The sequence below is a fragment of the Etheostoma cragini genome, chromosome 13 (genome assembly GCF_013103735.1).
Source record: "Etheostoma cragini isolate CJK2018 chromosome 13, CSU_Ecrag_1.0, whole genome shotgun sequence".
NCBI lineage: Eukaryota > Metazoa > Chordata > Actinopteri > Perciformes > Percidae > Etheostoma > Etheostoma cragini.
Window position 1 is genome coordinate 12601141 of NC_048419.1, and position 14824 is coordinate 12615964.

At 39.2% G+C, this 14824-nt stretch overlaps 1 protein-coding gene across 5 annotated transcripts in view; it reads left to right on the forward strand.

Moving 5' to 3' along the window:
• Positions 1 to 14824, forward strand: part of nrg2a (neuregulin 2a) — a 68197-nt gene that overhangs the window by 50058 nt on the left and 3315 nt on the right. For 2 of the 5 annotated variants that reach the window (XM_034890617.1, XM_034890620.1), the window contains exons 4-10: positions 1913 to 2033; positions 5582 to 5658; positions 9034 to 9057; positions 10652 to 10754; positions 11014 to 11137; positions 11285 to 11412; positions 11582 to 11803. In XM_034890617.1, coding sequence (XP_034746508.1) covers positions 1913 to 2033; positions 5582 to 5658; positions 9034 to 9057; positions 10652 to 10754; positions 11014 to 11137; positions 11285 to 11412; positions 11582 to 11803 — 799 coding nt within the window. Of the gene's footprint in view, positions 1 to 1912; positions 2034 to 5581; positions 5659 to 6042; positions 6102 to 9033; positions 9058 to 10651; positions 10755 to 11013; positions 11138 to 11284; positions 11413 to 11581; positions 11804 to 14824 lie in introns of all 5 variants that reach the window. The other 3 variants (XM_034890618.1, XM_034890621.1, XM_034890619.1) reach the window with 2 other exon arrangements.

Here is a 14824-nt window from a genome sequence, read left to right on the forward strand (position 1 = left end):
GGGGGGGGGGGGGGGGGCACCAGTCCTCCGATGACAACAAAATAGCAAAATGGGGTTCTGCAATAAGCCAATTTGGGGCAATAATCATCAAAACTAAAATACATTCTCAAAAAGTACCAGATGTTTTTGGCTGAAAATGATGAGACTGAAAAAAAGTGAGTACATTGAAACAGATTTGGTATCACCAGTCACCAAATAAACTTGTCAAGGGTTCAAATATCAGCCTTGGCCCTTTCTGTGTGAAGTTTACGGTCCATCTCCCTGTGTGGGTTTTTCTGGGTTGTCAGTTTTCCTCCCACAGTCCCTCCACGTGCGAACCAGGTGGACTGGAGATTATGTGTGAGCATTATTGTCTAAGTGGAAGCCTGTCCCTGCAAAGAACTGATGATCTGTCTAGGATGCTCCCCTCCCTTCGACCAGTGCATTCTGGGATGGGCGGCTGCCCCAGATACAGATTCACGCAGCTTAATTTGCCACCTTTGTGTTTGTGCGTGTCTTACAGTTGAAACTGCACAAGGTTTCTATTTTGAGCGTAGGAGGGTTTTACAATGTTTTGAGGTTCCTTTCTCTCGACAGCTTTGTCTGATCTTTTTTACGAGGCGTTTTACACAACAGCGCTCTGAGTGAGCGGTCAAGTGTGACGATGAGGTAGTTGTGATCAACCGGTAAACCTTCAAAGGTTTATGGAAACAATTTTGAGGTGACAATGGATTTGTGTTCTGTTCTTGCAGAACAATTAGATGACAGCCTATTAATTAATGTACTACCTTATAAATCACAACTCATATCAGCATGTCTCATCAAATTAACAGCTTTAGGTCTATGTCTTGGTTTGATGTTTGGAGGGATGTTCTCATTAGGAAATCTGTATTTCTGCCAGAGCATAGGAACCCCCTGAATACATTCTAACACTGAAAGATGGTAGACATCCTATTTTGGTGATAAATGGTATTTATTTAAAAAAATAACATGCCTGGTTTTAGTTACACTGTGCTAATAAAGTGCTAATGTATTCCTGTTCTTCACATACTCACACTGGCACGTAAAGCGCAGGCTGATGTCATGTTTGCTTTGTTTTGCTAACTAACATGGGAATTAATCTCTGTTGTTATAGCCAAACCATAAGTTTGCTTTTGAACAAGACAGAGCACACTTCTCCAACCAGAGGAGAGAGTCAAAATCTTGTTCTGGTGGCAAATAGCCTACTACAGTTTATGTCAAAGCCTGTGGACCAGCTGAACAAAATCCTAGTGTGATTTTTTTTTTTTTTTTTTGTCACAACATTTATGAGTATCTGAAGCTGATGTGGTAGCAAAGGTCTTCCAATCTGAAAATGTTTGTATTGGTACCTACAAACTGTCAGGTTCTGCTAAAGTACTAAGAGCGTCAGACAGCAGGTACACGGCTGCAATTGCGTGTCAACATCTGTCACGCGATACACACTTCTCCCTCCTCAAGCCCAATCCTGCATCTGTGCACCTCTCTCAGCACTCCCCTTGCTTCAAACGTCCCCGCTTTTGTTCCGATAAGCAGACCTCATCCCAAACATATTACTGTATATCTGTTCAGTCGGGGGGGGGGGCATTTGGGCCATTCCAAGGATCTGAGTCAAGGCGTAAACAACTCCTACGCTATCTCAGGGAAATATTTATCTTTGCTCATAGAACTTCTCGAGATAGTGTCAACACTGCTTAGAGGCACAATTACATTTGTACATTTGAACTAAGAGGTTTTTGTGGAAATACAAGTGTATAATATGAGTAAAGCTGAGAATACTTTTGGGGACGTTTTTATTAAATGAAAATTCTGTCTCATGATGCCTCCTTGTTTTATTTTTAAATCATCACCTAGAGAGTACCATTGACACAAAAAATTATGAATTAATGTATTTTTTTTCTTTTACTTTTCTCAGTAACCACAACGCCATCTCCGGGCTCAGGCCACACCAGAAGATGCAACGACACAGAGAAGCCCTACTGTGTGAATGGCGGCGACTGTTACTTCATACATGGTATAAATCAGCTCTACTGCAAGTGAGTTATCTCCTTTTTGGTTTTTGGAATCATCTTAAAAAACGTAGTTCCATCGTCAACCTTTCTTCCTATGTCTTATAGTCTTATTTAAAGGTCCTTTCATGACGTTTTCCCTCCAGTAATATTCCAAATGTCAACTTTCTTTAATGCTGCTGTTTATTTTCCTGATAGCACTTGATTTCCATTCTTCTTTCTTTACAGCAGCAGCAGCAACACATCACAGGAAAATGCTGCCAGTCTGCTTAACAACCCACCTGTTGTGTATTTTAGCACTAATGATGGAGTGAGGCGGTGGTGTGCTCATCCTTTTAAATCATGTTTAGTGTACATGAGGGCCGCACATTAAAAGCTTTTTCAAAATGTCATGAGTCACTGGTTTAGTAGTGCGCAAATATTTATGCCTGTTAGAGGCCCCCAGTGCGGTAAATAGAATTATTGCTTACATTTGAGGTCCTTGGCAGAGGGGATCAAGACCTTTGTGTAAAGTGCGCTGGAGGAACCATGTATCTCAGCTTCTTTTTTTTCTTCTTTTTTTAAGGAAGAAAACAGATTGACACAGAAACAACCTTTTTTTTTTTTTTTTTTTTAGATTTAGATTTTTTCATAATACTCAAGGTCAAGAAACACTATTTTGGCCCAGTGTTCACAAGATATCATTTAATATAAGCAATTTGTTTTCAGTTGTCCAGAACATTTCCAGATATGTATGTGTAAAATGCAGTGGTTAGTCAAATGTTTAGAAAATCAATCGCAAATATTTTATTAAGTTTAAGTCACTATTTTTATGGCGGGTGGGTATTTTTAAGCCTTTATTAACCGGGCAACTGAAGACATGAAAGGGGAGAGAGGGGGGGGGAATGACATGCAGCAAAGGGCGGCTGGTCGGAGTCGATCCCCAGCCCTCTGCGTTGAGGAGTAAACCTCCATATATTGGAGTCTGCTCTACCGACTGAGCTACTCGGGCGCCCTAAGTCGCATTTTAAACAAAAATACCAAACATTTGGTGTTGTCTTCTTAGTCTTTTTCAATATTGAACTGAATATGTTTGGATTATATACATATATATTATTTAAACATGAAAATTGGGATGGACATTTTAAGATAGTTTCTGAAGTTTTGCAGACCGAAAGATATCAATTCATCAAGAAAATAATTGGGCGCTCGGATGGCTCGTTTGGTGGAGTGGGTGACCATGTGTGGAGGTTTGCTCCTTGGCGCAGCAGGCCCGGAGTCGTCTCCGACCTCTGGCCCTTTGCTGCATGTCATTCGCCCTCTCTCTCCCGTTTTATATCTTCATCTGTCCTGTCAAAAAAAAGGCTAAAAAATGCCCAAAAACAAACAAAATCAAGAAAATTAACGTTAGATGAATCAATAATGAAAATAATTATTAGTCTCTAATCATGACTCTTAATAGTGTATTTATAACACAAAATATGCACATCATCTCCCATGATGGTGGTCAAATATTATATTGCACGTTGTGTTTGACCATATGTCATCATAGCAGAAGTCCCCTGGCTGGTTGCATATAGAGCTGAAACATGGCTGAGACTTCTGTGCCCAGTTGGCCCAAGGAAGAATGCTCGACACGCTAGGAGGACATGGCTGCATCAACCGTTCAATACGCTGTGTACAAATTGGAGGCAACAATAACTAAATTGCTGTATCTAATTAACTCACGGCCAGGGCATGGGTCCACAAAGGTTTGACAATGCAGTGAAGGCCTGCAGGGATCTGTTGCCATACAGCCATCTCATTGAATATAGGCCAGGTTTCAGTGGGTATTACTCACTGGCTAAACAATTCCTGCACACAGCTAGCCCTACGTTAATGCCCTGCTCCTTCACTTTGAGGTGTAAACTTTGTTTTGGGGAGTTGTAAGGTTAATAAATGACCCAACGTGAGTAACTTGCTAAAGATATTTGTTTCTGATGATTTACTCCACATAAATGAATTGGAGAAAAAAAAAACAGAACAACAACTATCAATCACATATTGATAAATTACGTTCACTAAAAAACCACATAACTCCAACCCTAACCCACACATAGGAACATAAGGTTCTCTTTTAGTCTTTTACAAGTTAGTTAGATTATTTATATAATCTACATGTGTCTATATGGTGTGACAATAGAAAGGTTGTCGTTGTTGAGTCCTTATTCATTTCAAAGTTTAGATTAACTTTCAATAATTCTTTTTTTTCTCGATTTATTAATTGTTTAAGTGTATAAAATGTTAAAGAAGAGTGAAAAAATGCTTTTACAATTTCCTTATACCATGTAGATGGTCTTGCATCATGTCTCCTTACACATGATAAAACTTTGTTTCCCTTCTAAATGTGTATTTTTGTCAAAGAATAGTACATAATGCTAGGGATTTTTAAACTAAAGATAAAATAGTGGTAATATGGTTTGCAGCTGCACCACCAAGGGCATTTGCACGCTCATTGGATTTTCTAAACGATGCAGTGACAGTTTATTTCTTTCATCTTCCATCCAAGTTCCCTTGGTCTAGGTGATGCTACCCCCCCAGTTAAACACCATCACTCAGGATGAGTAATTTAAGGCTGAATGTTATGGTGCTCCTGGGAGGCGTTGTGTGAAACCAGTAAATCACGAGCCCTGACCTTTGTTGGACTGGTGGTCTAGTTGTGACTGTGAGTGGAATGCCGGTGCCCCTAAAGGACCAACCGCTCATCCTAATGCGTTAATAATGAGGAAATATGGTTTGGCTTAACACACTTGAGGGTGATGATACAGTATTACCAAGCTAAAAGTTACATGTCAACTTTTCTTGACTCTGATTTATGTTTCAAACCAGGTGTAAAGAGAGTTGTCCAGTAATGTTTCACCATTGAGAAAAATCTCCATTATTCAAATTACTATTTTAGAACGGGAAAATTAGGATTTGATTTCTTCTTTATTTGACTAATTTAACTCCTTGTCCTATGGAATTGGTTTTAAAACTGTGACAGTTGGAGGTCATGAACACGTTCTAGGCTCTCATGGCACCAAGAGAAGAATACTTGTTAGCCATTACCTGTTTTTTGGTATTTTCAGCTTCCTAGGACTGATTTATTGATCACCTACAAAGCAGTGTGTGGTTTATTACCTAATACATTTCACCTTTTTGTCCATACACTCAACACCTCTCTCATCCCCCTACATGAACTGTAAGGTCATGTATCATTTTATGTTTTTTATTTTATTTTGCAGTTAACTGTGGGTCACTTTTAGTAGCAGTTTTTTGTATCTATTGTTTTCCTTTTTCACTTTTTTTAATATCTGGAAGGTGAAACATTTCCCTACGGTTAATAATAACAGTAGTTCATTATTAATTTATTCAAATTGGAATATAACTAGGTGTCCACAGTCATCTCTGGAAGTGAAAAGGTTTCCTATGGTTTCACCTTATTTGTTATTGCTTTATCTGTAAGGCTTAACTGTGACATTTAACACTATGTTTGAAAGGATTTACACCAATAATATTTACAGTGCACCTCACTTCCTGTGTTTTCATTTTCATAACACTTGTCTGCTCCTTCTCAGATGTCAGGATGGATACTTCGGCCCACGATGCTTACAGACTGAGCCGCTGCGGTTGTACATGCCCAATCCTTTAAAAAGTATGTCCACTTGATATGAGCAGCTGAGAACAGAGGCTCAGTTGTCACTGGATGACAACCAGCCCCCGACCCCACTCCCAGTTCTCTTCCTCGTTCTCCTTCTCTTTTTCTTTCTCAGGTCAAAACGCAATGAGCTGTGCACTACACCATGCACACGGTGGTATCATCCATGGGAACACTCTGCTTCTGCTGTCTGTAGTTGTGCTGTTGTTCTAATTCTCTCTTTCTCTCCCTCCCTCCCTCTCCCCGTCTTCACTTTTTCTTTTGCATACTCTCCTTTCACTCCACCCTTGCCCTCTCTCTCTTTCTGTTTTCTTTCTCTTCCTCACTCACCCACCACCCTTCTCCTCCCTCTCTTTTTGTGGCTTTGTTTCTTTCCATCAGGTGTCCAAATGACTTTAATGGTGATCGCTGTCAAACCTACGTTATGGCCAGTTTCTACCGTATGTCAATTTCCTCTTCTGTCACTCTGTCAGACTGTCCTCATGTCATGCGTGCATGCTGGGTGTAGAGAGATGAATAAGTTCCTGTTATGACCTAATAGTTGTGTCTGTGCGTCTTCTGATGAGTCATCCACAAGCTAGCATAGTTTAGTAGTCTGTTATTGTGTTTGGTCTGCATGTGATATTGTTTGCCCCTTTTAATTCGCAGTGTGTTGCATGCGCACTGTCAGAATACGAGCTGATAGTAAGTTTGATAGCTAGAAGTAGGCGATTTGCAGAAAGTCTGCTGCATGTAACAACACAGTCTAATGGCAAAACAATTACTAAAACACTACCTTTAGCTCACTTACTAATTATGCTTGTTTATGCAATCAGCTGCAAACTGAAGCATGTGTGATCGTATTAGAGCTGATGAATAGAGAGACGGGTCTGAACAATTACCATTAACTAATAGGCATGACAAATTAAGAATCTGTTAGGTAGTGCGCTGGCTTAACTTGTGAAGAAACATTTCTTGAGGGCCAACAAGACATGTCATGTAGGATTTCTTCATAAATATTTCAGTGGGAAATTGTGGCGCATTTTAATACATGCATCATACGTGTTATTCTTGACTTATTTGATTTTATCTTAAACATAATTGGGGTTCGTCTAAACGTCCAAACATTTACCGCAAATATTTTAAAAAGCTAGTGTTCTCGCTCTGTGGATCACAGATACTTTTAATAAAATATAAACTGACATATAGGCGTACAGATTTTGTTTTACATAAAAAAACACATCCATCAGCTGCAATACTACCCCAAAATTAGATGAGGCTTTGTGGAAACTACAGCTTGATAGATCTTGCCCTTAAGTTTTTTTTAATCAAAAAGCATACACTATTACATGTTGGTTGATTACTTAACTGATCTCAAGTGATATTAAATGGAGTGACCTGGCATGAATGAAACGTAAATAACTGAGATTTAATGTGGCTTGGACTCTCTGAAGAGAACATATACAAGGTTAAGAAAGTGTATCTAAATAATATAAAGGAGTAAAGACAAAGCATATAATTCATGTATGATAATAGCAAAAATTATCCTGGTATATTACTGCAAATGTTTCAGTATCATGTCTTTGCAAGCCCTTATGGTTAAGTAGATAGCTTCATCTGCTTATGGAGTTGCCTGATGTTGCTTACAGAGTTGCATCCCTATAGTTTACTTGGAGAGCTTACACATACTGTTTGTTGTATGTTGGCTCAGAGTAAAATGCGAAAACCCCCTTCTTAACTACAAGTAATTTCATCTCACATTAAGTTGTAATGCACTGTGCTGAAATTACTTGTTTTTTGGCAGAGTAGACAGTGGTGTGTTGGAGCTCTTTTCTTCGTTCTGTCTAACTTCAGTGCAGCTGTGCGACTGAATCAAGGACAGCATTCATTTCCAGTTCTCAACCAGCCACATTACTGTTACACAGGCCAGGCTTTGATTACTCTGTTCACATGCGTATAGGTTCAAATCAATTAACTGACTATTAAGAAGATTTAAAAGAAAGAAGATGAACAATTAAAACAATCAGTTTGCTGCAATGAAGACTTGCAATTGTGTGTTGAAGGCATTCTAAAATTACAGTGATGAAAGGGTGTAATTTCAAATTCAAGAAAAGAGTAAGCCTTCTCTCAGTCCAAGTGCATGTAAGTGCATATTATCTCATTGGTTCAAATGCAGCTCTATAGTAGAAATCAGGTTAATGAAAGTTTAGTTTAGACATACATAGATGTGCTGGATGTAGCCTTTAAAGTGAACTTTGTTTTCTTGGCAAACGACAAGAGCAATTGCTAATGGCCTCTAGCGTATTTTACTTTTTTTTTTTTTCAATTAAGGAGACTAAATCACATTTTCTCTCACATGTTCTCTCAAAAAGCAGGCAAATGTGTGTGTACCCACACACACACACACACACACACACACACACACACACACACACACACACACACACACACACACACACACACACACACACACACACACATATCCATTCCATACTTAAAGACCCGTCTCCTGGAGGGGCGCCTCCCATCCTCAGGAGATACCAAAGAGAAGGAGGATGGCTTCTGCTCCTCAGCCATAAGGGCTTGGCTTAACAAGAGCATGTTGTCATAAGAACAGCTGGGAATAGCTTCAGCAAGTGCACTGCCAGAGGTATGGACCTGGCTGGCTGGTGCAGCCTCCCTATGGTCTCACTCTGCCATATAATATTAAGTCCAACTATAATTCTTCTCATTCTGGGTGATTATTCAAATACAGTAAAAATACACTCCTTCTAACTTGCCTGTTCATGTCATGGGTGTGTTTTGGAAATGACAGTGTAGCATTTTCTAGTAAGCAGAAAACTTAAATCACAGGTAATCTCGGCAGATGACACATATTTTCCCCCATACAGCAATAATGAGAGTGGATATGCGCCTAATATGTCCTATTCCTATAAGGAGATTTAGTTTGGATTTGTAATGAAATAGCACTCTCTGCAAACCTAAAACCTTCAAAAATCACTTTCAAAATGTAGAAGTGATGTGCCACCTCTGAAAGCAAGCAGACTGTGTTGATACATACAGTAGATAGATCTAGAAGAGGAAGATCCAGAGCCACAATCAATAAATGTTGTAGCTTGATTATATTAAACATAAAAATCAAAACTTTTTAAATTGTAGTTGTGTAGCTGTTTTGTGTAGTGTGGTATGAAGGGTGTGTTGCATGCTGTAAGTGTGTTCTCGCCTTTGGTGTCACTGACCGCGTCATGCTGACAATTACTGACAAGTGTTTGTCTTAGTTGCTGTATTGCCTATTTTGGTTGCTCCACTATATGTTAGAAGGTGCCACTCTTTTAACCTGGTCTTTTGTTTCTTTTTGCTCTTCTTCCAACTGTCAACCCTCTGCAATGGCAGAGCATCTTGGGATTGAATTTATGGGTATGGAACAATCCATTTTGACTCTCCGTCCTAGCATAGCTACTAAATAGATGTCCTTCGTTTTGACTTGCTCCCATTCTGTCTGTTAATCATATCGTCCCTCGATTAACCAATCAATCTCTCGACCGATCATACCATAACTCATTATAAAAACAAACCCTCAGCTGATGCAACTGCTTGTTCATCAATCATTAACATGGATGTCATCCCCTGCATCTCTCATACATGTGCAATGGAAAGTATAAATATTAATTAGGTTAGGTTCTGTCTCACCCACAGTAGCATATTTTCCTGACTGATTTTGGTTTCTCATTCCATCTGTAACAAGCATGATATATCATGTTCATAGTTACCGGATGTCTTTCCTCAATCTTCAACTCTATCCAATCTTTTTAGTCTCTAGTTTCTGTCTTTTCCTTTTGATATGCCATCTCCTTTATTTATGTGTGATCTTGTCCATGTTTCTTGTATCACCCCGCCGTAAGCATAGCTGAATTGTAACTTTTGAAGTATAAAATATATGTGCTTGTGTTACTGGTTTGAATTATTCTATAATGACTACATGCTGTGATGTGAGCATGCCATGCTATGTTTAGAACCTACAGTCATATTTTTCTTCTATCTGCCCTATCCATCATCCTCCTTCGTTGTTAGCTCTTGTTTTCTGCTACCTTTTCCAGAAAAGTGCTTTTGTGGTTGAAAATGTAGAAAGAACGCTAAAGGCGTCTTTTCACAGGTCATGTAATTATACAAGTACATTTAAGTACTGGATCACAATGACATTGTGTTTTTATACCAGCAACAATATAATTTATAAATATAATTTATTTACTGTGTCAAAACCTTGGCACAAATTGGTATGCTGATGTAAAATGGCTCCTCCAGATAAAAGGACTACAAATTAATTTGATTTTTATTACATTACTTATCAGGGAACACACCACACATGTCTTTGCTACATCATTTTCTCCATGAGACACAGAGTCTACCATAACCTCACGCAAGCTCTTTTCTGAAAAAGCAAAAAAGCACCAGTTAAGATATCTCCAGTTTCATATTTATTTATAATTTCTTTCAAAATTCACTTGTTCATGATTTTTATTTTCTAAAATAAGATCTCCTAATTGTGCTTACTGAATGCCTGAGCATATGAAGAATTATGTGTGAATTAGTTTCTTAATCAAGACCATGCCAAATTTCCGACATGTGCATCAGTGCTTTACTGCAGTTTGCAGGTTCTACTCGTCATCTACTTTTAGAGAATACAGTTGCTTAATAGATCAGTCTAATTCTTGCTGAGCCCCTGCCCCCACCCATGGCGCCTTACCGCAGCGCAGGCGGCAACAGCTTCTGTTGTATTTGTGATTATGTGCAAGGAAAGGTTTGACTGTGAAGTGAGTTGTCAGGGAAGGGAAGATGAAGCTTCATACTGCTCAGGATTTAGTTGAGTAGAAAATGTGGCAAAATAGAAAGAAATGTAGGTTTAAAAAATGTGGGAACTTAAACTTTCAAGAAACTAATTTTTGTTTCTGTTATTTCTCTCTCTATGTGGTGTGTGGGTGCATCTGTGTATTTGTGGGTGTGATGTCGACAGAGGCAGAGGAACTCTACCAGAAAAGAGTCCTGACAATCACGGGTATTTGTGTGGCTCTGTTGGTGGTGGGCATCGTGTGTGTGGTTGCCTACTGTAAAACCAAGTAAGTGCTGCTGATAAATGGATCAGCTTTATTAAAGAATAACTATACTCAAGCTGCTGGCGTACGTTTTGCAGCGCCTGTAACCATAAATGGAAATAATAGATTACTTTGTTTTCAGTCTTCAAATGTAGTCTTTTTAAATTGCAGATACATTTGTAAATATGCAGTAGTTCTTACATCAAGTAAAAAAGGCATAATGTTCAGTTACTATTTAAAGCATAAAAAGGGCAAGAGAGAATGACTGAGATTTGCTCAACAGGAAACAAAGAAAGAAGATGCACAATCATCTGCGACAAAACATGTGTCCAGAACATCCCAATCGTAACCTTGCTAACGGACCCAATCACCCAGGACCAGGCCCAGAGGAAATCCCTATGGTAGATGTGAGTTTCTGAAAGGTTTATGTTCTGAAACATTATTAAAGTAAATGAACACAGATATACACCAACATGTTTTTTGCATAGTGACGTAATCAAAGCATGCCTTTTTTCACATTTTTCCATCTGCCAAATCAATCTTTCCACACACAGTACATATCAAAGAATATCCCCGCAACTGAACGAGTCATACGGCCTGCAACAGAGGGATCGCTCCCTGCCAGTCATGCTTCTTCCAGATCTCACAACTCTTCCACACGAGCCCATTCATCAACTCACAGGTGAGCATGCTCCATACAGTACTCTGGAAATGGGAGTGTCGATTGTTAAGCTTCTTATTCAAAAGTCATACTTCTTTATAGTTTAAAAGAAGAAAAAAAAGGATAGAAAAAAAGAATCACACAGGGACATGCGGGGGTGTGTGCGTGTTAACACCTTTTTATTTGTCAGACATGAGGAACGGACATGGAGCCTGGACCATTCTGACAGCATCCTCTCTGACTCGCCGGGAATGATGTCATCACCCGTGGGGACCAGTAAATGCAGCAGTCCTGCGTGCATGGAGGCACGGGCCCGGCGTGCTGCACACTGTGGCTACTCTGACCCTCATCGGCCGGGCCTGCCGTATGGAGACTCCTTTGACTCGCTGGGGGACTCTCCGCACAGCGACAGGTGGGAAACAGGCCTGTGTGGCGGATATGGTTTTGGGTTTATCCTTAACATTTTGAGAAGTTTCCTCTCTCTGCTGGTTCTCTCTCAGCCTCGAGAGGCCAGTCAGTGCACTCTGAGAGACACAGTGGAAACTCACACACAGCAGGCATGATGATGATGATGATGATGATGATGATGATGATGATGATGATGAAATATGCTAAGGTAGGCAAGAGTGAAAAACAGTGGTTATTTCAATTGGGAATTGTGCAAAGAGCTACTCTAGCATTATTCCCTGGTCTGGTCTGATTGGCAAAAGTTTACTTTAGAATTCCTTAAGGAACAATGTGACATTTTGCAAAATACACTGATTTGCCATCTTGCCCAGAGACAATTTGATCTTTGCGTCCCAGAGAAAGGTCCAAGATGAGTTTAGCTAAGCACAAAGACTCAAAGTAGGAAGAAGTCATTAGATGGTCTGAAAGAGGTGAGGGAATATGACTTTCAATAACTCCAAACCTGTCCATCTCTGTCCTGCGCCTATTTCCATACTTAAGGCACAGAAGTATCAATCTTCTCAAACCAGTATCAATGTGGCTCTGGGCAATATGGCAAATATGCATTTTTCCCAAAATGTTGGAGTGCTCATTGAACACAAAGCACAATGCCATTGATTCACTCTAAATAATGTGCTTTTAGGTCTTCTACGTACTTAATGTTACCAATGGCCTGAATTTGAACTTGTGCCTATAAGATACACCTCCTGCTTTTGTAATAGGACTCAGTAGTGATCCTCCAAATCTCAAAATGCTCTCTCTGCTCATTGCTCATGTTTTGAATTCCTACACATTTCATAGCTAAGCATCCATAACTCAACAAGCCTGCATTAGCATTTAGCTCAGAGGAAATGTGGAGATACAGGAGCACTATTGGGCCCTATACTAAAATTATGGAGTGCACGTTAGCATCACCACAACACCCATAAAAACAGTTGGTTAGGTACTTTTGCTGAAGGTACACATAGTTTTTGAGGAAAGAACTTTCTTTGTTGAACCTGTAATAAAAGACCCTGTATTTAAGGTTTGAAAAAACATGCTAAAGTCCCCATGCATGATATTGTCCTTCTCTTTATATGTTATATACGCGGGCCCCATTCACCCTTGTTTAGTCTTCACAACCAGTATTAATCCAATGTCTTTCATCAGCCAATCCATTTGCAGTAGGCTTGAAGAAAAAGTGCCCAGTCAGTCAAACCACATAATATCCCGTGGTCATTTAGATCGCAGGCCGTGGTGGTCAAAAAGCACACACTTTCCTGAGACTGTTTTTAACCAGACTAAAAGTATCCTCTATTTAAATGTGTAAAATGTGCACAGGATGCATGAACGACTGCCTTTTGGCTGCACACTGTCCCATAAGTTATACAGCTTTAAAGTAAAAAACATTCAAGCCAACAACAACAACAAATCACTGCATGTCCAGTTTAGGTCACACTTTACAACAACTAAGCCACAATGGAGCAAGGAAGTTCCTAATGTCCTTATACATGCACGGCAAATTATTTGGTAATTATCAAGATTAAAAAAAAAACGTTATTAGATTTAGAAGTGTTAGATAATTTATCTTGTTTTAAGAGTACATTTCTTATTTTAAGTGTTCAACTTTACACTATAATCTAAAATCAAGCAAGCTTGTCAAGTTAAATTAACTTGTTTTTAACTTATTTTTAGACACACCTTTTTTGTAATGTGCATGAATCCGTTAATTGTTTTAAAATTCCCAAAACGACATGACTGAAAACTTAAATATATACATTAAAAGACAATGCAATGCAGGCATTCTGATCTCTGAACAAATATCTAAAGCAAACAATAAGTGCCTTTTAAAAATTGTCAAAAACGAACCGATAAGATGTGTCTGGCTTTGGATGTGCTTGAGCTCTAAGGTATCAACATTGCCAGAATACAACAAGCATGAATGCACGAATAGCATTTTGGCCAACAATCTACAAGCCAGATTGCATAACCAACATCCCCTCACAATCATTCCAGGTTCCACTCATTCCAGCTACTCAGCCATCATGGTGCCAGCTTCTGTATTATCAGCGGAATCAGCAGTGTAGTGGGAATGATCCACAGTCAGTGAACTATAAGTTGCTTTTCAGATGTGTTGACTAATGTTTTAGTTGTTTTATGGTTATGGTATAATGAAAGTAGAAAGGTGATGTCACTCATAGGTTTCTGATGTTTTGACAATCCAAATTTTGGCATCTAGGATTTGAGCCTAGGTGGAGAAGAGCTAGAAAAGTGGCAACTGTGACAACTGAGCGTGTGGCTCAGACAGTCAGTCGAAAAAACATATTCCAAAATGTAACTGTCTGTAAAGTTTAAGATTCTAAGAGTTATAGTTGGTTCTGCGTTTTCAAGAAGCTCCAATTTGACTTCAGCATTCAGCCATGGTTCCCACATGGCCGCGGCACATGTTTGAACAAAGCTTTCCAAGATAACAACCACCGTAACTATGAGTCCATTAAAAAAGGATACAGGATGTATTAAGTTTCAGTAGGTTGCACCATAACATTACTCAATAACTGAAATAAATGTGCAGAGATAAGGAGCTGCTTAAGTTATGGGAGAGGATTAGGATTAGTACGGTCTGCATGGTGATCAACCTATAGACCAAAGGGCAGCCAAAACAGCTGTTCCTGCCCGGGGTTCTCAGGCTGGGCTTTGACTTTGAACTGCCTATACCTTAGACAGGGGATAGCAAATGTTAATGATAAACTGTAATTCAGTTACCCAGTGAATGATTCTCTTATCAAGTCTGACTAGACTTCAGTTCATGTCTGAATTCTGAATCACTTTTGCAATTCATCAGCATCAACCAATAGGTTATAAACAAAATATGTGGATCCAGAATAGATCCCTGGGGGACAAATTGCCAATGAAAAACCTTAAGATCATATAGAATTTTCTCAATTGGACCATTATTTTAATTAAATGTCAATGAACATTTAAAAAAGTACAGTCATTATGCCCAGTG